Consider the following 24,956-nt stretch of genomic DNA (forward strand, 5'->3'; position numbering starts at 1 on the left):
CATAGATTGGGAATAATACATGTTTAAATGGAATACAGTGTTAGCATCTGGGTATATGTAGGTTCTAATAAGTATGAAAGGTTTAATCATACCACTAAACAAGGATCTGTATGCTACAGCAGACTGATATAGAGTTGATTAGGGTTTGATTTGGATGCGAGTTGGAATTGGGAGGTTTTGTGAAGAAAATGCTGGAACGAAGGCTGGCTGTTTGTGGATTAACCCTTTGCTAGGACAGATGGCTCCCTCTCTCGCTGAGCCAGAAGGCCTGTCTGTCACAGTCAACATGGGATCCCATCCCAAAGCCTCTTCATCCCACAGCCTTTCCTTTTCCAAACACAAGAATCACTGTGAGCCAAATCCCTCTCTCACTATGGTCCCATCTCTGTGCTTTCTGTTTCTATGTGCACAGTTGCGATTTTCACAAGTTCTTAATGTCTGGATTGCATTAAAAGATCATAAATGTGTTGTAAACACTAATAGATGGTAACTAATTCACACCGGATTGACACATTGGCCACTGCCCGAGACTGTGTTGGTGGTAGTGGTTGTGTTTTTTTTCATGGACCAGTTCATCCTTATAGACCTTTCAGGTGCCAGATACCACATCCAAATCTAGAGTCAGTCAAACCTGATTGACTCTAGTGATGGATGTTGCTGTTGTTGGTGTGAATCGGTTCTGCAAAGACAGTGTATCAGGTGTCTCTAGGCTTCTTACTCAGGAGTGGCTGTGAGCTCAGGGAGGTGATAACTTTTATGTAGTACTGATGTTGGTGGAGGTTTGCTTCAGCTGCTTGAGCCTAATGTCATGCTTTTTTAGACTTTTGCTTTGTTTTTGAACTGTAAGGAGCATTGAGAACTTGGAACCGTACACAAGATAGAGCTCTAGTGAAAGGGTGTATAGGAGACTGTAGAGATCTCAAGGAATCTGAGGAGCCATAGGGAGAATAGGCAAGTGTATGGAACTCTATGGAGGATGGGGTAATCTAAGAAATATTGGAGAACATGGGAATGTGTAATGAGGCTAAGTGTCAGAAATCATAGGGATCATGTTGAAGTTGTGTAGAGCTATAGGGAATGTGGGAGGTAACCATTAGGAAGATGGGGAAGGATAGGGAGACGTGGGGAAGATTGGGAACAATTTGGGACTATAAGGAATTTAGGTAATTTTATAGAACCATAGGGGAAAAAGGGAAATTCTAGAGGAATTAGGGTGTGTAAAGAACTGTAGATGATATGGGGATTTTTCAAGAAAGGCAGGGGATATGGGGAAGTCTAGGGGAACCTTAAGGGAACATGGGGATATTTAAGGAACTCTATGGGATTTGGGGAAGTCAAATGAACCTTAGGAACATGGGAAAGTGCAGAGAACCAAAGGGAGCATAGACATTCTGTGGAGCAGCAGAGAATGTGTAGAAATTTAAAAAAGGGTAGAGAACATGTTAATCTGTAGCAAATACAGTGGGGAAGTCTGTAGGGCATCTGTAGGGAAGTGCTGGAAACTGATTGAAGCCTTGGAGGAGAGTAGAAAACCACAAGGAGCTGTAGGAACTTGTAGGGAATGGCTGGTATAGCTACATTTATAAGAACAAGATAGAAAGAAAATAAAATATGTTACACTTTGTTCGGTCTTGTTTTCTGAAATGAAGCTCTTTTCTGGTTGAAATACTGCTAGTATAAACCAGCTGCCTATGTGGGCATCAGGTTTTGAGAAGCTGTGTGAACTGTCTGAAGCCTGAAGACAAAAGGAAGGAGAGAGACTTGAAAAACAGTGACAGGACTTTTGAGGTGTGATGCCCTCAATGTTGCTGGCACAAACTAAGTTTGAGTGATGTTTTATTAAAATAGCTTTACTGAGGTGGGGTAGTTTGACATGGTGTTTCCAAATGGTTTGGGATTCTGGCGGTCAATTCAGATGAGGTTTGCATCATTTTTATAAGAATTATACACCACTGTATATATTTAACCTGAATCAGTAGCTCTTCCTGGACACCTGTGTTTTTATGTGCTTCAGAAATGTTTGACTGAATTTGGAGCTGAACTGAGAGTAAAAAGCCCTGAAGCTATTCTGTTCAATAAACATTCAGAAGCTGTAGTGGTTTCAGATGTTTCTGTCTGCATGGGAAAAGAACTTTCCTTGCAAGTTAAAACAGTGGCAGATTTGTATTTGCTGGGGCAACATTGTAGTTCCTGACTGAAAAATAGAGAGAAATGCATATGCTTTGGATGACAAGCTTGGCATCTCGTTATGCTGGATACCATCAAGATATCCTGCTAAATGAATAAAAGATGTTGACCACATTGTGTCTTGATTCAAATTAAGCATTCTTGTTGGTCTTGTGTGCTGAACATGGCCAACATGTGAAATTGTTGCACAAATTTTGGAGCCACTGGTAGACCATCAAGAGAATGGGTTTGCCTTGGCAGTTACTTTTTATCTTGCTGTGATGACAAGAAATAAGGGTACTTGTAGCACATTGCAGGGAACCCTAGGAAACATTGCAAAGTGTAAGAAACCATGTGATACCAGGGGGAGAGGAGTAAACTGTAATGAATGTGAGGAAGTGTTGAAACCATAGGAGAACATGGCAAGATGTGGGAAATGATGTTAAACGATGAGGAAGTTTGGCAAACCCTATGGATACTTGGAGGAGTGTAGGAAACCATAACAGACTTGGGGAAGGAGAGTGGACTGTGGTGAGTATGGAGGGCATAGGAAACCATGCTGATCATTTAAAAGTGCAGGAAACCTTGGAATACTGCGGTAAATTGTAGAGAACATGGGTAAGTGTAGGAAACCCTGGGGAAGTAAAGCAAACTGTAAGGCACTCAAGGAAATGTTTTAATCATAGGGAACAGGATGATGTTGAAACCACAGTGAACATGGAGAAATGCAGGGAACCATGAGGAACTGTAGTGAACCCTTGGGAACTTGGAGAAGTGTAGGAAACCACACTGAACGCAAATAAGTGCAGGAACCAAGGGGAACTGTAATGAATCACAGGGAAAGTGTGGAAGCATAGGAGAGTCCTGGGGAAGTAAATCAAACTGCAAGCAACACAAAGAATTTTTGAAAGCATAGGGAAGCTAGGGAGCTGTTTGGAACCACAGTGAACATAGAGAAGTACAGAAACCCTAGGGAACGCTAGTGAACACTTGGGAACTTGGCAAAATTTAGAAACCCATAATGGACATGGAAGAGTGAACTGTAGTGAACTTGGGGAAGTGTTGAAACCATAGTAGAACATGTACAGGTGTAATAAACCTTGTTGAACTCTAAGAAGTACAGGAAACCTTGGGAATGTTCATTGTAATTAACGCTAGGGAACATGGGGGAGCTTAGGGAACCCTGGAAGAGTAAAGCAAACCATAAGGAAACCATATGGGACATTGGAGAGGAGGGTGAACTGTAGTGATCATGTAGAAGTGTTGAAACCATAGGAGAATATGGGGAAGACCATGTGGAAAACCACAGTGAACACAGAAGTGCAGGAACAACGGGGAATGCTGTTGAACCCTTGGGAATTTGGAGAAGTGTAGGAATCCGTAAGGGAAAGGAGAGTGAACTGTAGAGAACATAGGAAACCTGTTGAATATCGATTAGGACAGATAACTAGGAGGACCTGTATTAACACCTATGGGACATGGGGACCCTGGGGGAGTAAAGCATGTTTTAAGGAACTCAAAACTTGGGGAGTGCAGGAACCGTGGGGAATACTAGTGAACACTTGTGAACTTGGAGAAGTGTAGGAAACCACAATGAACCCTAGGAAACAAGCAAGCGTGTAAGAAACCACAGGGGACACGAAGAACTGTAAGAAAACATATATAATCTTTGAGGATATATAGCAAGCTGTAGGGAACTATAGGGAGCATGTGGAACTATGACAAACTGTACGGAACCATTAGGAAGACGGAAGATTAAAGGGAACATAGTCACTGTAGGGAATATAGACATATGTTTCCTGTGGTTCAGCTAAAGATTGTAAGATATGAGAACACATGCTTTCCTTAATCTGCTTGTGTTTGAAGGCTTCTATTTACGTCCCCTATTGATCTAGATAAAAAACTTATAACTTATAATGTGCAAGCCTTGCACGTGTTTGTTTTTTGTTTCTCACATCGACCCTGTTTCTTGGTCCAGACATCTCATTTCCCAGATCTGAGTATAATGACAAAAATTTTATAAACCGAGAAGTAGATAAGGTACTCAAGATGGCATAAAGGAAATTTTTATTTCATTTATTAGAAAGTGAGGGAGAATAATGGAAAATAATGAAAAGGAGAATATATGTATATGGAGAATGAAAGAACAGAATGATGAGTATCTATGCAAGATGGAGCTGAGAAAACCAAGGCGAGAGAGTGGAATGCCTGCTGAGAGAGCTCGAGTGGCCGATATTACTCACTGGGTCACGCTCATGAAAAATTGAATCAAGCCTCACAGATGTGAGCTTTAGCTCTGGGAAAAAAAGATCTTAGTCTGAGAGGATGGGCTTCATCTTTATTTCAGTTAGCTGCTTGTGTGTTTAACAGGGGTGCATGAGAAGTATGTTGCCTTTCCTTCTGATAATCTACTGTTATCAGTACTTGCACCAGGCATCTTTTTAGAGTGCTATTCATTTGATATTTATGGAGGTTATTTACAAAAAAAAGCAAAAGTAACAATCATGAAATTTTGGTCCATTGAACTGATTTGTATTGAGGATACATCCAATACTTATTAAAAAATTTTCCTAAATGAGGAACGTTAAAGACAGCCACACATTGCTGCTTTCTAAATGGGCCAGGGCTGTCTTTTATCTCAGGAGCGCAAACACTGTTAAAAAAAATGCTCTTGAATGTAGCGTTATGGAATTTAAAAGTTGTGATGACTCAATGCAAGGAAGTATGCCAAAAGTAGTTAAACAAGTGTGCGAATGTTTCTGTAAAAATAAACTTAATTATGACAAAAAATGGACAAATAACTGAGTTAACTAGAAAGGCGAAAAGCATGAAAGAAGAAAATGCCAAAAACATAAACCAGAACTATATACGCATTGTGTTTAATTAATAACAATACGCCGGTGACATAGATCATATTATTGAGCTAATGAAAATCAATGAACTAACAGTGGAGGAGAAGAAGGAGGAATGAAACCAAAACAATAACGAAAGCAAATGTAAAACTGAGAACATCCAGCAGTGCAACAGGTGCTGTGAGACAATTTTCTGTAAATATCTCTTTATATACACTGAAAAAACACCTCACCCGTGCCCACTCTGATACCTGGTCTTGGCTGAAAGGAATAGAACCTGATGTGATGTTCTGCTGTTGTAGCCCATCCACTTCAAGTTTTGGCATGTTATGCATTCCGAGACGAGTGATTATTTGAGATATCATAGCATTTCTGTCAGCTTGATCCAACCTGGCCATTCTCCTCTGACCTCTCTCATCACCAAGGTGCCTCAAAACTGCCACTCCCTGGAGGTTTTTTTTCCCCATAACATTCTGTATAAACTCTAGAGACTATTGTGTGTGAAAATCCCAGGAGTTTCTGAAATACTCAAACCAGCCCCCTGACACCAATGTGGTCAAAGTCACTGAGATCACATTTTTTTTCTGATGTTTGATGTGAACATTAACTGAAGCTCTCGACCTTTATCAATATGATTTTATGCGTTGTGCTTCCTATTAAGTTCCTATTAAATTGGCCGGTGGTATATTTTATTATAACGGTGTTATTAACAGAAATACGACCACGATGATGATGAAATCCAAATAGAATTGCGTGAATCCAATGGAATACAGTCTTGTGTTTTCGGTGGTTAGATACTATGCAGGAACCAGAGGGAAAATCGTAACAATTGGAGAGTAGAAAGCTTTGTTGTCATACGAGCCTTATATGAGATAGAGTTCTCCAAAAAGTGTCGACATAACAGACTGTTTGCTGTTTAGCAGGTTTTATTTGATCATGCCACGCAGTTGTTTTTACTGAAATGTGTACTGACAATACCCGCAGTAGTAATAAATGAAAGAGATTTGTTGTGTGCTGTTATTACACCTGTGCATTATTTTTATTTTATGACCAGTATTTAATTATGGAGGACATTCACTGTTCCTGATTTCTTTGTTGTTAGATGTTTGTTCTCTTTGTGTAGTGCTGCTGGGGAGGTTTATTACCCCTCTGCTGCTGTGCTATTGCATCTCAGGTGTGCAATCATTCTTGTAGCTCCCTCCCTCCTCCTACCACCCCACTACACCCTTCGTAGTGGCATTAGTGTCTGGAATTCTCCATGACGTCAGCGTATGGGGGCAGAATGAGGAAATCAGACTCAGTCCAGTTTTTTAGGAAACATTTGCTCATTTGGTCTGGATTTTGGAATTTTCTTTGTCTCTTAGGCTTTATTCCTCTGTGGTGATGCACTCCTCAGTGTCAGTGCTGCTTCTTTGTGCTTGTGGTTGAGCTCACTAGAAGACATTTGGGATAAAAGACTCTAATGTTGTTCATGTCGGTTTCGAGGCTGTAGTGTACATCATATATGAATAACTAGTGACTTTCTAATATGTATTTCACCAGACTTTTTTCCCTTTTGTTGTAAAGTTTTTGGGTTCTATTGGGCAAAGCCTGCTTCACCAATCACATGGCTGATGAATATGTAGTTTACTGTGTTTATTTTATCATTTGTTTGGTTTGTGCATGTAGAGTTGAACAATCCCGATTCTGGCCACTTGCATCATCATGTTTATTGGTGTAATGCTGTTGACTGAATGTCAGTCCAGGGTGCTTATTCGAATATTAGGCAATGTCCACCATAACAGCTCTCAGATAGGTCTAATCAGTAGATTCAGCTGTTTTTCAACAGATTTTGTTTACACAATATATACAGAGATTTTTTTAGTTTTAACCTCCCATCCACACAAAAACAGCATTTTATAAGCTTTTTGAAAACACCTTTAAAGGTAGAGGAATTTTTTGGCGGAGAAGGTTTTCAGTCAGGCGGATGTCTGGAAGAAGGTATGTTTTTGAAAGCGCTGATGTCACAGCATCGACCTGTGTATGCCCGTTATTGCGTGCGTTATGAATGTGCTAGGATGACCAGATTGGTACTATGTGGTTCTTAATTTCTCACATTTGATGATGTGCCCCCTTTCACTATTACACCCTCGTGCAGAGGCGCAGGAATGTGATAAGTGCGTATGTTTTGGATAAGACCTAGATGGAAAAATTTCATCAAAATTTGTTGTGGCTTCTCTTCAATACGCATACTCTTAACATTATTCTTGAAGCAGTTAAAATACCATAGCATCACATAACATAGCAGGGCTCACATGCTCATGTGAGCGCTTTCAAAATATTTGTGTGTTTTTAAATTGACGGAGATATTTTTGAAAATGAGGGGTAAAAACTACATTTTCCAAAATGTCCATCTCTCTGTGGACAGTGCCTTGATTTGAATTTGACTATATGTTTAGTATAAGACTCCAGTTTGGTTTGTAAAAACAGTTTTAATAGGCAGACCCAGGACCCAGAGATTTTATCTCACAGTTGACTCGGGAAAATCTTTGGATCTCCCAGGAGGACCTGGGATCTGTGACCAGGGATAGAGAAGAAAGGTCTGGGCTGAACTTCTGAGCCCGTTGTCACTGTGATCAAGCAAGTAGACGGAAAGGTTAGCTCAGAGGAACTTGCAGGAATTTGCCTGAACCAGGTTGAGAACTGTTAAATCAGAGACAGAGTTTGTGGTTTTGGTTTTTCTTAATAAGTAGGAAACTTGGCAGGAATTCTTGATAATAACATTCCCAGGTAATTTTCCCACAAGTTCAGCTTGGGTCAGACTAAAGTGGTTCAAATTTAGCACTGAAATTCAAACCAGCAACTGGGTCATCATGTGTTTACTGTCGCTCTGATCCGTAACATATATGATGTCCTGACACAACTGAAAGGTTATCTGAGGTCATGAACTTGCTCAGATGGCCCGTTGCTTGTCCTGAGTTCATGGAATTTTTGAGCTCTCAGATGTTGCTCTTATCTTTCTTCAGATCCGCATCTATATTATGAATGCAGAACATCTCAGCTCCCCAAAGAAATCCACACAGTTGGGTTGCCATTTATCACTGCCTACTATCTTTGTCTCTTTCTCTCTCTCTCTCTTTTGCTCTTGCATATTTTGAGCAATGATAATTTCATGGATTTTTACTTTGTCCAAACAGCTGCTGCAGTTACAGTAAATAATTCAATCAAATCAAATGGAGCGCTGATGATTGGATGCACTACCTCAATTGGATGCATTACCACAATCTTTGTCTCTACTGTCTCCTATGTTGCCCAGCTCTTAAATAGCACTTTTCTGCTGGACGCAGTGGTACGTTAACAAATCTGTAATGCTACATTTAGTTATTGCTTTCATTTCTAAGTAAGACATCTGGCCTAAGCTAGAAATAGAGCAAATCGTTGAAATGTCGAATGCAATCGTCATAAAATCGTTTTAGACAATTATGTATTTTTCCCCTAGATAGCTAAAATAGTTTTCTACTGAGTTTTCTACAAAGTAGCATGTTGCTCTTCAGCAATAATGTAGTGTCAGCCAGAGTCTCTTTATTTTTGTCTTTTTTATGGAAGCTTGAAGGCCAGTTTCGCAGTTCTATCCAACAATGCAAGGTTTCAGATTTATTTTCTTGTTACTCATATTTAGCAAAGTTTGCAGTTCTTACAGTAATTGTGATCAATGTAAAATCTGCCATCTTTGCGGCAAGTCCGGTGTATAGAGAATGGCTTCCTGTTCTCTTTACATGCTCGCTACATAGGGTCATTGTAGAGCCTACGTTGTGTAGTATGGCTGCGGGACCACAATTTAGGCTACTTCTTGTATGTTTGCTGTATGCTGTTATCGTCAAGGCACAGTTTGCACTCAACATGTATGACTTTGCTTTGACCACTTCTGCAGGTGTCCAAACTCATGTCTCATGCTCAGTAGGAGCCCTATAATATATAGAACATCATAAATGTAGAAGTTTTACTAAGATTAGATGGTCACATAATGAGTGTGTCTGTTGCTAGTCTGCCTCCCCACAATCTCCAGAGAACTCCTACATTTACAGAAGTTGATATTCCGTGGGAAATAGGCACAGGGTGGGATGGATTTGATCAGGGTGTGGACAGTTTTGAACTTTAGATAGCACAGTTCAATTAGTTCAGCTCTTTGGTTCTTAAATCATACTTTTAAAAAAAAACCTGAATACATGTTTTCTATTAGTTAGGCACTGATTGGTGAGGACTGGGCTGAGAACCACCGTTCTACTGTGAAGGTAGATGGTTGCTGTTGTGTTTGCTTTAATGGCCGCCTTTTCTGATATGCAACGCTGATGCCAACCTACTTGTTTCTGAAATCCCACTAGGTGACAAACATGGTTATTATTTTGCTAAAAATGCTCAGGTCTGAGTTGTGACTGCTGTGATAATTTGTGTTATGTGGGCAGTGCCTTTTTCTCATTGTTTCGTGAAAACGCATGTATACTTCAGAGTGAATTACTGTGTTTATTTGCGACATGCACAGAGTTACTTAAAACTCCATAAATAGGACGCTCGGAACTGCTGGCGATGAACTCAGCAGGTTCAGTTTTTCAGTTTCATCATTGTCTTCTGTTTTATTTTGCTCTGATTATCCTGTCTCATTCAGGTCTATTTTAATTCTTAGAAGCTTAGCTTGAGATTTTATGATTCGTGCATGTTTGCTCTTTATTATTGTGTCAGCATTTAGAATGTATTATATTTTATGTTGCTTCTTATTATCATGCATGTACAAGAAAAAAAAATGACTGGTTTTGCAACCTTTTCCAACTTTTTACAGCTCTGCTCCCACGACCAGCTACGACCCACGACCCACCCAACTGCTACAAACTTAATTACAGCTCTTGCAGTTGTAATTGACATCGCTAACCAGAGAAAGCAGGCCTACATGAGCTAGAGTGCAACTTAACAAATGCCTCACACTGAGTCGAGGGGGAGCTGCACTGTCAAATCTTCACAAAACAGATCATTTTTGGTTTGATGAATATAATAATATCTGAACGTCTGTGTGTTTGTGACATTTTAAGAACCTTGAGGCAAAAACAAGAGGCTTAAAGTGTCTGGAAAAACCTAGTACACAGTCTTTCTTTCTCAAAAAAAAAATTACATGTGACTCTAATAATGATTCATCTGTGTTTGCAAAGATGACTATCATAGAAAGTATTGCCACAAGCTATGATTTGCAGGGTCCAAACACTGTTCACACGTAGCAGTTCTCTCAGTAGCCAGTTTGTGCCAAGTTGCATAGAGCACAAAAGAGACCACAAATGAATATACTATTCAAGTTTCACGGGGATAGCTCAGTTCTAATCCTGTCAGCTGCCTGCTGAAAGCTTTTTGGCTGGTGGTGGACATGCTTAAGTAATCAATTCATCATTCGAGTGTTATTTGGGCAAAGATTCAGTGTATTAAAATTTCCTGAGAAACAGTTGCTTGAATTTAACCCCATCCCCTATGAATGACCATGGCCCAACCTTTTCTCACGTCCTAAACATGGCCTATAAGTTTCATCCAAATCCATGCAGCCTATCATGAGTTGGAGCACAAACTACTGACCATGTTTCATGTCTGTGTGACTTGTAGTGGAGAAGAAGAATTCAGAAACAAGAGGGTTTCCAAGCACTCAGTGCTTAGACCCCTAGTAAAACAGACTTAAGGTCTGTTACGCTTACCCAACCCAGCTAAAAACTGAGATAAGTGGGGCAGGGACCTGAAAATAAATTTCTTTGCCTTTCCCTTGTCCATTATTTTTCTTATATCAGGACATTACTGAAACTTAGCAAAAGCCTAATTTATCTGACTTTTTTATGTGGCAAATTTTTAAAGGCAGCTTGTATCCTGTCCTACATATGCCATAATCCAGTGCATCAGCAGCCTGTAACAAATAGCGCAGGAAAACTCCAAGGAGAAAGGGTGCAGTTTGTGCACAGAAAAGTTATTTGTGCCTTAAGGTTTTATTTCTAGTTATAAATGGCTGGTGTAATCAGAGATTAGTTCCCCAGCGATGCTTAATTTCATCTTGCCTAAGTTTAAAAGTTTAAAGTTAGTGATCGTGAGAATATGTCTGTAACCTGGCAAGCCTGTTTCAAACCGTTTTCTTACAAGTATCTTCGTAGTTCCTAAAGTGCTGCCTTATAACACAGCTGACGTTTGAGACAGAGTAGACAGCAGGACCGAAGCTAATGTCAGTAACTTCATGATGTCTGATATTCAGAGTCGATCCGGCAAAATTAACCTCGCCTAACCTTGCCTGAACCCATTCAACAGCATTAAAGAAAATAAGTGATAATGAGATAAGCATCTCATTTGTGACTCGTTTTAACTGCTGGAGCACTTCTTCCATTCTTCATGTTCTTATACTTCTTACAGTATTTTAACCATTGTAATGGTTAATCAGTATTTTTTGCATCATATCGTAGAATTGATGGCTGCCACACATCCAGCTCTGGGGTGTGAGCGAGAGATAATGTTGGAGAGAATACGAGAGATGGAGGGCAAATAAATTAGAGTCTGAGTACAGAGTAATTCAGTCCCTCAGTCATCTCCTAATTAGGACTGATAAGAAACAAACCAAACAGCATGACGCACTGATCCCAAATCAGTCGGAGGACTGAGGCAATATCTCAGCCAGGCTGGGGCAGAAAGACAGATATGATCACACAGACAGATGAAGGCTCTGTGTGTGTGTGTGTGTGTGTGTGTGTGTGTGTGTGTGTGTGTGTAGGGTTTTGGTGTAGCAGTGTTTAAGTTTGGATGATTGTTTGGAGCCTTGGCTGCTGGCGCTGATTCACTGAGACTCTACACAGCTCTTTTACACAAAGTGACATCTTTGTTCCATGGATGAAGAGAAAACTCCACAGCAGATACAATGAGACTAGCAGCATGCTGTGTGTGTATCTGTGTGTGTGTGTGTGTGTGTGTGTGTGTGCACGTGCATGCATGCATGCGTGTGTGTGTGTGCACATGCCATGCAGTTGCTCAGTGCATCAGGTTCAGCATTTAGAGCCCTTACACACTTGCACAGGATGGTCATGAGTACGCAAGTAATGAGTGACATCAAGTGCTTTTGACATTCTGACCAGTCAGGTCGCAAGTTGGGAGGGTACACACACACACACACACACACACACACACAGATATTTGTGTATAATCTTTCAATTGTTTAAAAGCTGATAAAGAGTAGGTGGGGTTAATGAACCCTGCACACACTCTGCATACCACTTAGTCCAGAACTGTGGGTTTATTACAGTCTGGAAAATGGGATCTGATAAAGCATTGTGTGTGTGTGTGTGTGTGTGCATGTGTGTGTGTGGCAGTTTTCTCTGTCCCGATGCCCAGACTCTGACTCCCAGCAGGTGCACTCGGGTCCTGGACGCATGTGCTGCTGGTTTATTAAGTTTGGATCACCTTTATTAGAGCAACAGTTATAAATCTTTGTGCTCTTTCTTGGGTTTCTTTGCTTGCCAGATTCCACAGATGAGTTGATATGGCATTTGGATATGGCACATGGGTGGTTGGACACACACACACACACACACAGAGGGTTTGGACTGTCCCCTGAGGAAAGGTTTTCCTAGCAGTGATGTTGAGTTTTGGCTCTGCTGAAGTTCACACGCCAGTGCTGTGTGTGGTGTGATTACCAGAGGCCATGACAGCTGCTCTAGCTTATTGCATTGGATTGTTGGAGTTTGTACTCATAAAGCTCCAGAGAGACACCACAAATACTACACGTGATGCGAGTGTGTGAGTGAACCTTCTGGGTCTCTTGGGTTGTTGTTGTTCTTTTTTTCGGCTGCTCCCATTAGGGGTCACCGCAGCGGATCATTGGTCTGCAAATTTGGTTTGGCACAGTTTTTATGCCAGATGCCTTTCCTGACGCAACCTTCCCCAGTTTTATCCAGGCTTGGGACCGGCACTAGGAGTACACTGTCGTGTGCAACCCCAGTGGTTGGGGTCGGTTTCCTGGCCATGGCGCCGTGGCCTAACCACTAGTCCTCCAGGGACCCATCCTTGTTAGGTCTCTTGGGTAAGATCTATAAATTAAAAGGCATAGAAGTAGATAGTAATATGAAATAGATATGACTGATACATTATTGGTTCTATAGTAACAGCTAATTCACAGGAACTGGAACACTCCACACAATCTAAGCCTAATAATAAAAATATTTTTAAAGGTGTTATTTAACAAAAAAAGTATAATTATTAATATGAATTTCTATAAGGAGACATTTATTCAGCATTTATGGAATGAGTCTCCAGTGTCAATGCTTTTTAACAGTTTTCCACCATGGGTAAGTCTTCATGCTTTGTAGTTTCTTGGTAAAATAGCAAGCTACAATTTAGTGATAACAGGAAATAACTTGTTTCCTGGCTGTTCCACAATATAAATGTAACTATAAACAGATAAAAAGTATGATGTGCATGTTGTAATCGTTGGTGATTTGCTGTGGTATAAGAGGAATAAAACACTTCAAGGCACGCTGTTTAGGGAAATGAATTTGGTGCTGTGACAGTAACTCCGCGTTGCATCAAGCCGCAGATAAGCCAGTTGACCTGTCTTATCCGTCATTTCTCATCATTAAACACGCAGAAAGAATTCATGTAAATCTTCTTTATAAGAGACTAGCCATACAAATACGACCTTGTTTCCTTGAGCTGAAGCACAATGGATTGCAGAATTAGTATCTGGTGGACGTGTGTAATGAAGAGAGAAATGGCCAGCTTATCTGTATATCATTTTTGTTTGTGCTGTGAGACACATTAAACTGAATGTTATGACACCTATGGCTTCCTGAACGAGCAAAAGGCCAGGATATGAGCTTCAGAGCAGCAGTAATGATCTTACAGCCTCACAGCACATTGAATTGATCCAAAACGAGCACGTGTGTGGATTCTGAACCCAAAGCTACGGTAGAACAGAATAGAATAGTGTTTATTCATTAGTACAGACGTTTCAGCAGTTATCTGACCTGCTCTGTGTTGTCGAGGTATTCGGCAAACATCGAAATGGTCTATTCGGAGTTATCCGAGTTGATTTATCACCTGGCTGAGAGCACGTCCATGATGAAGAGCCGAGTTCTTATCCGAGACGAGAGCAGGAAGCCGGGAAGGCTGCAGACTCGCAGCCGGGTTTAGCTCAAGTGCTGACCCACTTTAATTTTTATAGTGTGTGTGATGATGCTGGATTAATTCCGTTATGAATAAATGGATGAGCCTGGTGAGGAAATGTTTATGATCGTGAGCAGCCTACGTGTGATGTGTGTTGTGTATAGACTACTCTGCTCTGTGTGTATAAGCTGTGATAGTGACAATGATGAGCTTTACATTCTGGTTACGTGTATTGACTTGGCGATTGACGAGAGAGAAAGAATCTAAACACATCACTCAGGAGTTGAGGATTTTGTTAATAATAATAATAAAAAAAACGAGGAATACAAAGGGAAAAAATAGCAGGAAGAAATAAGAGCAGTTCCAGTCCTGTTCATTCATGCATTTTTGAAATTACATATACATATATATATTATATATATATATATATATATATATATATATATATATATATATATATATACACTATATTACCAAAAGTATTCGGTCACCTGCCTTGACTCACATATGAACTTAAGTGCCATCCCATTCCTAACCCATAGGGTTCAATATGATGTTGGTCCACCTTTTGCAGCTATTACAGCTTCAACTCTTCTGGGAAGGCTGTCCACAAGGTTGAGGAGTGTGTTTCTAGGAATTTTTGACCATTCTTCCAAAAGCGCATTGGTGAGGTCACACACTGATGTTGGTCGAGAAGGCCTGGCTCTCAGTCTCCGCTCTAATTCATCCCAAAGGTGTTCTATCGGGTTCAGGTCAGGACTCTGTGCAGGCCAGTCAAGTTCATCCACACCAGACTCTGTCATCCATGTCTTTATGGACCTTGCTTTGTGCACTGGTGCACAGTCATGTTGGAAGAGGAAGGGGCCCGCTCCAAACTGTTCCCACAAGGTTGGGAGCATGGAATTGTCCAAAATGTTTTGGTATCCTGAAGCATTCAAAGTTCCTTTCACTGGAACTAAGGGGCCAAGCCCAACTCCTGAAAAACAACCCCACACCATAATTCCTCCTCCACCAAATTTCACACTCGGCACAATGCAGTCCGAAATGTACCGTTCTCCTGGCAACCTCCAAACCCAGACTCGTCCATCAGATTGCCAGATGGAAAAGCGTGATTCATCACTCCAGAGAACGCGTCTCCACTGCTCTAGAGTCCAGTGGCGGCGTGCTTTACACCACTGCATCCGACGCTTTGCATTGCACTTGGTGATGTGTGGCTTGGATGCAGCTGCTCGGCCATGGAAACCCATTCCATGAAGCTCTCTGCGTACTGTACTTGGGCTAATCTGAAGGTCACATGAAGTTTGGAGCTCTGTAGCAATTGACTGTGAAGAAAGTCGACGACCTCTTTGCACTATGCGCTTCAGCATCCGCTGACCCCTCTCCGTCAGTTTACGTGGCCTACCACTTCGTGGCTGAGTTGCTGTTGTTCCCAAACTCTTCCATTTTGTTATGATAAAGCTGACAGTTGACTGTGGAATATTTAGGAGCGAGGAAATTTCACGACTGGATTTGTTGCACAGGTGGCATCCTATGACAGTTCCACGCTGGAATTCACTGAGCTCCTGAGAGCGGCCCATTCTTTCACAAATGTTTGTAAAAACAGTTTGCATGCCTAAGTGCTTGATTTTATACACCTGTGGCCAGGCCAAGTGATTAGGACACCTGATTCTGATCATTTGGATGGGTGACCGAATACTTTTGGTAATATAGTGTATATATATATATATATATATACACACACACACACACACACACACACACACACACACACACACAAGCACATGTTAAAAATGTTAATGCGCTATGCTTTGGCAATATCTTACCTCAGCACGCGAGTCATGCTTGTATATAAAACTTTCTTAAATTGAATGGAATTGAATTACGAGAGGACATCTGGCTGACTCAGAGCTACACAATGCCTGCTTTCATCTTCATACCTGTGTATTTTGGGCATTTAGTGCCCCAGAGACAGACAGACACACACACAGAGCTCAGCGAGGCCTAACTCTGCTCTGTCATGTGGCTTCACAGCTTCTGCAGTCTGGTTCTATTCACGGTTCCTCATGAATAACTGATGTTCTCTTTATTCACACCCTCAGCGGACTCTAATCCGGGAACGTGCCGCTGATTCTCACCTGAAACGGATAAAACCCGAATGGTAGAGGATGATTAGGGTTCAAAACAGCAGCCTGGTGCTGCACGATGTGCCGCTTGTGAATCATTATTGCGTTGTTGGCCTTTTGCGTTACTCATCTGTCAGGCTGTAAAAATGGAAATGAGACTCTAACCAGTCGCTGAGTGGGGTTATTTTTCTGCCCTGGGATCATCGTGGACAAAATCAGATGCTGCAAATGAGAGTTTCTGTGTTTGGAGGGTTTTTGGATGAATCACAGGACTTACAGGCTCCAACATGGAAAGTATTTTGGTCCAGATTACGCAGGCTGAGTTTTAACCATAAGCTCTACTCATATAAATATATAATCTCCATAATTTGCTGCATATATTACACCCCTACTGCAAACACTGCTGTTAAATTTACAAGCTGTGTCCTGAGTTTAAAATAGAGCTGAGAATTATACTGATAACACACTAAATATATCCAGATTGCACTTTTCTTTTTATTATTGCATTGCATGTATCTTTTTTTATTTTTATAACATGTAGCAACTCTTTTATAACAGTAATCACTAGTGTGTCCTTTGAACAAAATTATTCTTGTTTCATTATTCTTGTTTTTTTTTTTAAAGCAAAAATTGTAAAAAAAAAAAAAAAAAGTAATTGAAATAAAACATTTTTTTATTTGGTAAATATTGTTTTTAAAAATCTTTATTATCATTATTATTATTATTATTATTATTATTACAGTAAGAAGTAGTGTGCATTTTGTAGAAATTTTCATTTTATTAATTTTATTTTTCCTCATTCCTGTTAAAAAAGAAAAAAGTAAATAAACGATATTTAAATTATGCTACTACTACTTAATTTTTTTAATTTATTTATTTATTTTTGCAACCCAAATTATCCTGATACAGAGAGTCAGAGGTGATATTTGCCACCTCATCTACAGCTTATCTGCAGTAATAAAAACACACTAATTTCAGAAAGAGAAAATAAGTCCACATTTTCAACAATGGACACATGAATTCAAAATCTCCACCTCTTACCTTACATATGATTCCTCTGGGAAGTTATTATCAGAATTGTGTTTTTATTTTTAGTAAATATTTCAAATTCAAATTGAAATTTTATTGGCGTGTTTGATGGTTATTGCTGAATATTTCGTTGAGAGCAGCTGATTTTCACGCCACTGAGAGAGACGATGCTACAGGTCTTTTTTTCTCCTCACACTGAAATCTGTGTTTTTTTGGTACCACATCTTCGTTCCCACTCACAGTCCCTGAACGAGTCAGTGATACTCTGCGTGCTGTTTGAAGAACCATGTGTGTTTTCGTGCCCTGTTTGCGTACAAACACTTTAAAAATTGTTGAACAGGCAGCAGTAATTGTGAATTGTGTGTTTTTCGCATGACCACATTTGATTCGCTGTTAGAATGAACATTCTGCTTTGGTGGGAAATTCGTTTGACGTCGGTGGGTTTGTAGGTGTTCTGTTACTAGCTATGGTGTTTGTGTAGCTGTACCACATTATCCTGGTGCTACCACTGAAACCGCGACAACAGGAAATATCCTAAAGACAGAAACACCAACTAATGTGATTCCTGGATATAACAAGCATGATTTACATTTTCAGTATAGGGGTATATCTAGCAATTTGGTTGAAAATGAGCTAACACATTATTTTATTCTTATTGTAGCTGTAGTGTAGAGGGTTTTTTCATTATGGCATCAGCAATTTAATGTTCATCCCTGATAATTGGAATCTAATCTATAACATCTTTACTTGTCTGATTTTTATCACTTCTGCCTTCTGCAGGTCGTATGATTGTTAGTCTGGAAAAATAAATCAGGCCAAAACTGTCCAGATCATATCTCATGCAACATTACAGCATAAAGCAGTTCAGCTGTTTTATTTGTTAAATTGAGAGAAAAACAGAGTAAGGAGGGAACTTTGACCTGTCTGTGTTTTTGATTGACACAGGTACGACCCGCCTTCCTCGAGACGGAGAGGTTCCCGGAGTCGATTATAACTTCCTCTCGGTGGAGGACTTCCTGAAGCTCGAGCAGAGCGGGACACTTCTGGAGATCGGCTCTTACGAAGGTAAATGCCTCAGTTGAGCATTTCTGTCTTTTTAAAGCATTTCCGTTCCGCCTAGCACCCGGATGTTGCGTTGTCCTCTCCAGGGTGAAGCGTTCGGTGAACACGGGGCGTTGCTGGAAGAGACGGTTCCACACAGAACCCTTTTAGCTTAACTACCAAGAACTGTTGTTATTTTAGTTTTTCAAATTTAATTTTCAAATCTGGTACCTATCATTCAAGAACACATTCCCTAAATGTGTCTTCAATTTGTTAGTAAAAGAATCTAAATTATCCGTTTAGCTGTTTGAGAAATTTATTTGAATGCACAAAGTGTTGTCTAGAACACGTGAGCTGGGTTTACTGGACAAACCATGGCCATTTCACACAATTTCATCACTCTGTCTCTCTCGCTCTCTCGCTTTCTCCCTCCACTTCTCCCAGTCTTTCTTTCTCACCCGGTCTCCCTCTATGTCTCTCTCTCCCTGTCACTTTGTTTGTTCCAGATTTTCTTTACGTCCCATCTTTTTGTCTTTCTCTACCCCAGACTCTTTCTTGGTCACTCTTTTTTGTGGCTCACTCTGTTCCTGTCTCTGTGTATCTCCTGGTCTCTCTTTTTATCTCTACCCACATGCCTACCTGTCATCTCTCTCTCTCTCTCTCTCCCTCTCCAGTTTGGCATACGTCCGGTATTCTGCACTACAATCAAACCTAAAGACTGACGCATATGAGTGGCCATTGTCCAATTATAACAATAATAATGATAACACCAATAATAGTGTTAATAATTTATCTTACAAATTGATTTACAAATGAGGCAGGATTCAAACCAAGTCTATGACCAGTTAAAGGGTAAAAGTCAAATGAAATAAAATTTCCAGAATTTCCTGTAGTTTTGCCCTGGTGGAGCTATGAAGCTAGGAAATTGAAGCCTCCAGTTCAGCATTGTGCAAGCTAAATCATCACACTCGCATCACCTCAACTACTTTATTCAGGATCAGTATCAGATATCCGTGATCAGTATCAGGCCTATAAATGTTACATTAGATATCCTTTAAAAAAATAGACAAGAGGACACCAGAACTAAAACCAGTTGCAGTTGCTAAAACCAGTAGCACTCTCCTCAGCCTCTAGACGATGCCACAATGCCTTTCCTCAATTTCACTCACCTCTGTCCACACATAAACACACACACACACGCGCGCACTCCTCTCTCCTCCTCGAATCACTCCTGATATGCCCCTGTTGCCTAGGTAACTACTATGGAACACCCAAACCATCGAGCCAGCCCCCCGCTGCTAAAGTGATTGGCGGAGAGGCGTCGCCCAACGACAGGCCCGGCCCCCAGGAGACCACGCCCCGCCGCTCCAAGTCCTACAATGAGATGCAGAATGCTGGAATAGCCCCCGCCGACACAGAGGATGAGGACGAGCTTCCTGAAATGAACAGCAGCTTCACAGGTGTGTGTGTGTGTGTGTGTGTGTGTGTGTGTGCGTGCATGCGTGTGCGCGTGTGTTGGCAGGCAGGCAGGCAGACTGGGAGACAAAAGAGCGCCATCTGGCTGTCATGGCTGGTATCAGTATCAGTGAGCAACAAGATGTGGATATTATTTATACTTTACAATAAATAATGGGTTTTTTTTATTTACGCTGCAAATATTAGGTCATGTGAGAGGCAGGTTACATTAAAATGAGTTCATTCATGATTTCTAATTAATTAAAAGATGTAATACACAAATGCAGTTGCTTATGTAATTGAAACGCACACTGAGACCAAATGCCTTCACTCTGTATGTTCATACTTTTAATTAAATCAATTTATGCATAACTAATTTTTATTCATCTACCTATCTATCTATCTATATATATATACACACACACACACACACACACACACACAAACTATAGTATATACAGTACACAGTGACTGAAGGTCGAACATGGGCGCATTGCTTGCTTTGGGTTTTTATTTCTTGCTTTTTTCCTTTTCCTTGATGTCTAGTGATTCATTTGTGCACATTCACACGTCATTTAGAAGAAAACTGATGGGAAAAGCAAAGTTACAGTTTTTGAGATTTTTTGGACCTGTTTAAGATTAACAGGAGCTAATAGCAGTGTTTAATGCTGATTGATTATGCATAATGTCTCACACAGTGTATGTTCTCATTATAGACTTGTTACATTAAAAAGTCTATTTATTTATTTATTTATTTACTTACTTACTTACTTACTTATTTATTCACTCGGAATGTGACTCGGAATGTCTCTGACTCTTGGCTCTCACTTCAGCATGTTTGCTAATTGTAGACGTGCTTGTTGATTTCATTTGTGTGTGTGTGTTTGACAGTTACACACAGACGCGTAGGTGTTAGGTAAGTGTAAACGGCTTTGGATCACCCCAGATGGGTCAGGAAGTGAGGGGGTGGAACTGTTAATTGAGCCCCACCCCCAGGGCCTGATGGAGGTGAACTGAGAAAACACTCTAGAGTCTACAATCAGGGAGTTTCTCTGTGTGTGTTGTGTGTGTGGTGTGTGTGTATGTATGAGGGCTACACTTGAACCTGGTTTGCTCTGAACTTCACAGCCCTGTGTGTGTGTGTCCATGTGTAGGAGACTCGAGTGAACCGGACGAGCACCCCTCTGTCCGCCCCTTCGCCCCGTCTCACCGGTTCAACAGCGCACCGACGGCAGCCACGGAGAGCACGCAGAACACACACACACACCCCAGCCACCCCACGGACGAGGACCCCCTGGGCCCTCTACCTGAAAACTGGGAGATGGCTTACACCGAGAACGGCGAGGTCTACTTCATAGAGTAAGGAAGAAATCATTCCGTCTGAAAATATGCACTAACGTTGATGCTGTAGCTTTTATGCCATGTTTTTTTAACTTTAATAATAGAAAAGACTTTTTAGTTTGCTATTTAGTTAATAATCAGCTTCAGGGTGACTCTCACTAGTAACTCTAACTACTTTATATGCTAAATATAAACCTAATTATGCTAAGGGAAATGTTTATTAGTGATAAATACAGCATCACACCATGGAGCCTGATAGACAGTTAAAATCTGTGAATGAGATTTCATGTCTGAACTGAAGAATCTAAAAAATGATTAAAATATGATTAATTCTGCAGCTCTAGTGGAAAGTCTGCAGTAATGAAAGTCACTAATGTGTTTTTAATATACTACATCACTTCAGTCCATATAATGCAGCCATGAGTGATAATTAAACTGTTTAATGAGGATGATTTATTGATGACACTCTATTACACCGATAATTAAACTGTAGCGCAAGGCTAAGTAGCAGATGGAAATAGTCTTTTTCCCCCTTTTACTCATGACAGAATGAAGCTTATCCTGTAGAAACTGTTTGTTTGGGGAAGCCGTTTAACTTAAAGTAAAAGCTAAAAACTAATAGGTTTTGATTATTAAAAGTACAGTTTGATTTAGAAGTAAACTGATGCACAGCCATTAACTTAACTGTCTTTTCAAATTTCAAACTATAAATTCAAACTATTAAACAATAACCTAATATTGAAATGTTTTTAAGACCATGAAAAAATAATATATATTTAGTCAATTCCCAAATGTTTGATTGATAGTGCACATCAGTACATATATAAAAATTCTTTCCTGTGACTTTAAAAACATTAAAATATGGCATATTAGAAAATACATATTTCAACAAAAATGAAAGAATTTACCTCTTATTTAAGAATCAATTTATTTATTTAGTCAGTTAGTTAGTTCGTTGTGGTAGTACACCAAATATTAAAACTTTCACAAATCAGGCTTCCAAAACATGGGTTCATGGAAATATTAAAAACAAATAAAGAAAAACACTGTTACTTTGTGTACTTTTATGAATAAAATGTCTTAAAATAAAAAAAAATATTGAAGATTTTAAGAAAAAAAATAAACCCGCGTGAGAATCTGGCTTTCAGACGCACATGTAAGTGATACAGATTTTCATTCATGCTTAGAAAAAATATGTTTCCTCCCCTAATATCAATACTAAAGAACATAATCTCAGGAAAAAAAATAACATATCAGTTATTACATCATCTGAAGAAATGTCTGGACTGCACAAGCTTTTATTTGTCTCTATCTATCTATCTATCTATCTATCTATCTATCTGTCTGATATTTAAAAACAGCTCTTTGAATTCTTTAAAAATACTAAAAGAATTTTTAATAGACATATACTAAATGGGCTAAAATTTTAAAAACAGATAAATTATATCAATAATTTTTGATTTGCTTTTATATATTATGTCTTAAGTGTTAAAATTATATATACATGGGAAATGTCCAGAAATCTGAAAAAGTGGCAGTTTGCCTGTCGTGGCCTGCTTTAAACTTTGTGATAATTACTCATTTAGGCTCGTTGATAGACTTGATATTGAGCTGACAGGATGTAGTTGTGTGACCTCTCTAAAACGGACGTGTTTTCTTGTACATTTTGTATTTCAGCCACAACACAAAGACCACGTCATGGATCGACCCTCGGTGCCTGGACAAGCCCCAGAAACCCCTGGAGGAGTGTGACGATGACGGTACAGACACTTCTTCATCTTTTTCATTCTCAGCATTGTGTGATGGTTGTGTGTGTGTGTATTATGTTGATGTTGGTTTTGCATCCTACGTACACGCGTATGTTTGTCACACACCTACACTGAGACTAGAGACAGATTTCCTCTGTGTGAGACACTTTTCATTTGAGCAGATTGGTCTTGTGAATTTTCAGGGTTTAAAAATAACACACTGATACTGGAAGTAATATAAACTAAATCCAAAGCCGATGTGAGTATCAAATGAACCGAATTAGAATATATTTCCTCTGTGGAATCAAATTCTGTGTGTGTGTGTGTGTGAGAGAGAGAGAGAGAGAGAGCGAGAGAGAGAGAGAGAGAGAATGTACCACACATACATGCATGGCTGCTGTAGGTGGCACTATTGCACTACAGTAGCATTTTTCACACTGGCGTAATCCTGTTCCAAACACACACACACACACACTTAAAATCCTTTAGGACAGACTGGATTAGTCATGTTACCCAACACAAATTCTGCCTACTTCCTCTTCAGCCTGTCTGTCTTAATCTCACACACACACACACACAACCTTGCATACTTAAGATGCAGCTTTCTGGTGAAGATGATTTCATTTTTCAGCACACACTGAATTAAAATAATTCATAGAAGCCCCAGTGAGTTCAGCACAATCTGCATTTCCTGGCTCAGGCAGCCGTTTTTCCTCGTTAAAAGATCGACAGGATCAGATTGGATATGCAAATGTGAAGTAGACGGTACCCAAAAGCAATACAAAGTTGACCTTGAATAAACACACCTCACAAAATAAGTAACATTGATTAGCTGAATCAGGAAAGCTCCTATAGGAAGAGCAAAAATGAGTGAATAAATCTGAATGAATCATTTAACTGAACAGACTCAAATGACTCGAGTCACAACAGCCCTGTGCTGTAATTTCAGTCCTGAGAGATTCATGACTCGAGTCACTTGAGTCTGTTCAGTGAAATGATTTCTTCAGATTTGTTTACCACTTGGTTCAGTTCCATGGGCTGCCCAAATGTGCAACTTGCTCATAAACACACTGATTATAAATTAGCTAATAAACATTATTTTATTATATGCTAGTATGTTTGTGTTTAGAAGAATTATTATCAAAACAAACAAACAAAAAAAAACTAGCCCAAAACAGTTTAGAACGAATGAACCTGTAAAGGACTCATTGAACTCACTGACTCAGCTGATTTAATGAATAACAGAAGAGTGAATCTTTGTTGTGACTAAAATGATTCAGTGACTTAAGGATGTTTAAAAAGCACTTAAAATCTCTGATAATTAGGGTGTCAGTTATGGATGCCCTTTGGCTTGCAAGTTTAAATTTTGTGGTTTGGAAAATGACTCTGATTCAATGACCCCTTATTCCAGCTCGTAGCTCATTGGTTACTCGTTCAGAAAGACAGAATCATTCACAAACGAATCATGTCCAACCACGTTTATTCAGACATAGACAGCAAAGACATGTCCTAGATCGTCACTTTAATCCCCGGACACATTACATCTTTCTAATAATCGTGCCTGCATATCACATGTTGCACTTTATGCATGTGATTGGAGAGGCTTATGATTCGCGCACACGGTTAATCCAGCTGTCCGTCATGATCTCATTCCTCTCTCACTGTAATTTCAGTCCCGAGAGATTTACGTGAAGGAAACAGTAATGCCTCACCTCAAGAGTGACACAATTTTAATGAGCATAACAATCTCTTCTGTCTGTTTTACATGTATAGAAGACTGCACGCTGATGCTATATACACATTATTGGTTGCTTGTAATGATATTAAGGGCAATTCCACACTAAAGTCTACATTACAACATGTTATAATCACTCATGTCTATATTCACCTTGTTCTTTCTTATTTCCTGATTTAGTTATTTACTACATGCGTAACTGTGTCGTCTCTGCAGCATGCACGTGTCACATCCATAGCTCTAGATTTTCCTCTGTAACATGCAGCAGAGCGTAAAAGTTTACACACCCCAAGACACCATGACCGATTTAAAATATAAATAGCCA

At 39.9% G+C, this 24,956-nt stretch overlaps 1 protein-coding gene across 7 annotated transcripts in view; it reads left to right on the top strand.

Annotated features, from left to right (window-relative positions):
- The window catches only part of magi1b (membrane associated guanylate kinase, WW and PDZ domain containing 1b), a 144,672-nt gene that overhangs the window by 69,167 nt on the left and 50,549 nt on the right, over positions 1 to 24,956 (top strand). For all 7 annotated transcript variants that reach the window (XM_053227178.1, XM_053227179.1, XM_053227174.1 and 4 more), the window contains exons 3-6: positions 18,257 to 18,376; positions 19,606 to 19,812; positions 20,962 to 21,166; positions 22,826 to 22,908. In XM_053227178.1, the coding sequence (XP_053083153.1) occupies positions 18,257 to 18,376; positions 19,606 to 19,812; positions 20,962 to 21,166; positions 22,826 to 22,908 (615 nt within the window). The remainder of the gene's footprint in view (positions 1 to 18,256; positions 18,377 to 19,605; positions 19,813 to 20,961; positions 21,167 to 22,825; positions 22,909 to 24,956) is intronic.

This window comes from Pangasianodon hypophthalmus, chromosome 20, assembly GCF_027358585.1.
Source record: "Pangasianodon hypophthalmus isolate fPanHyp1 chromosome 20, fPanHyp1.pri, whole genome shotgun sequence".
Taxonomy (NCBI): domain Eukaryota; kingdom Metazoa; phylum Chordata; class Actinopteri; order Siluriformes; family Pangasiidae; genus Pangasianodon; species Pangasianodon hypophthalmus.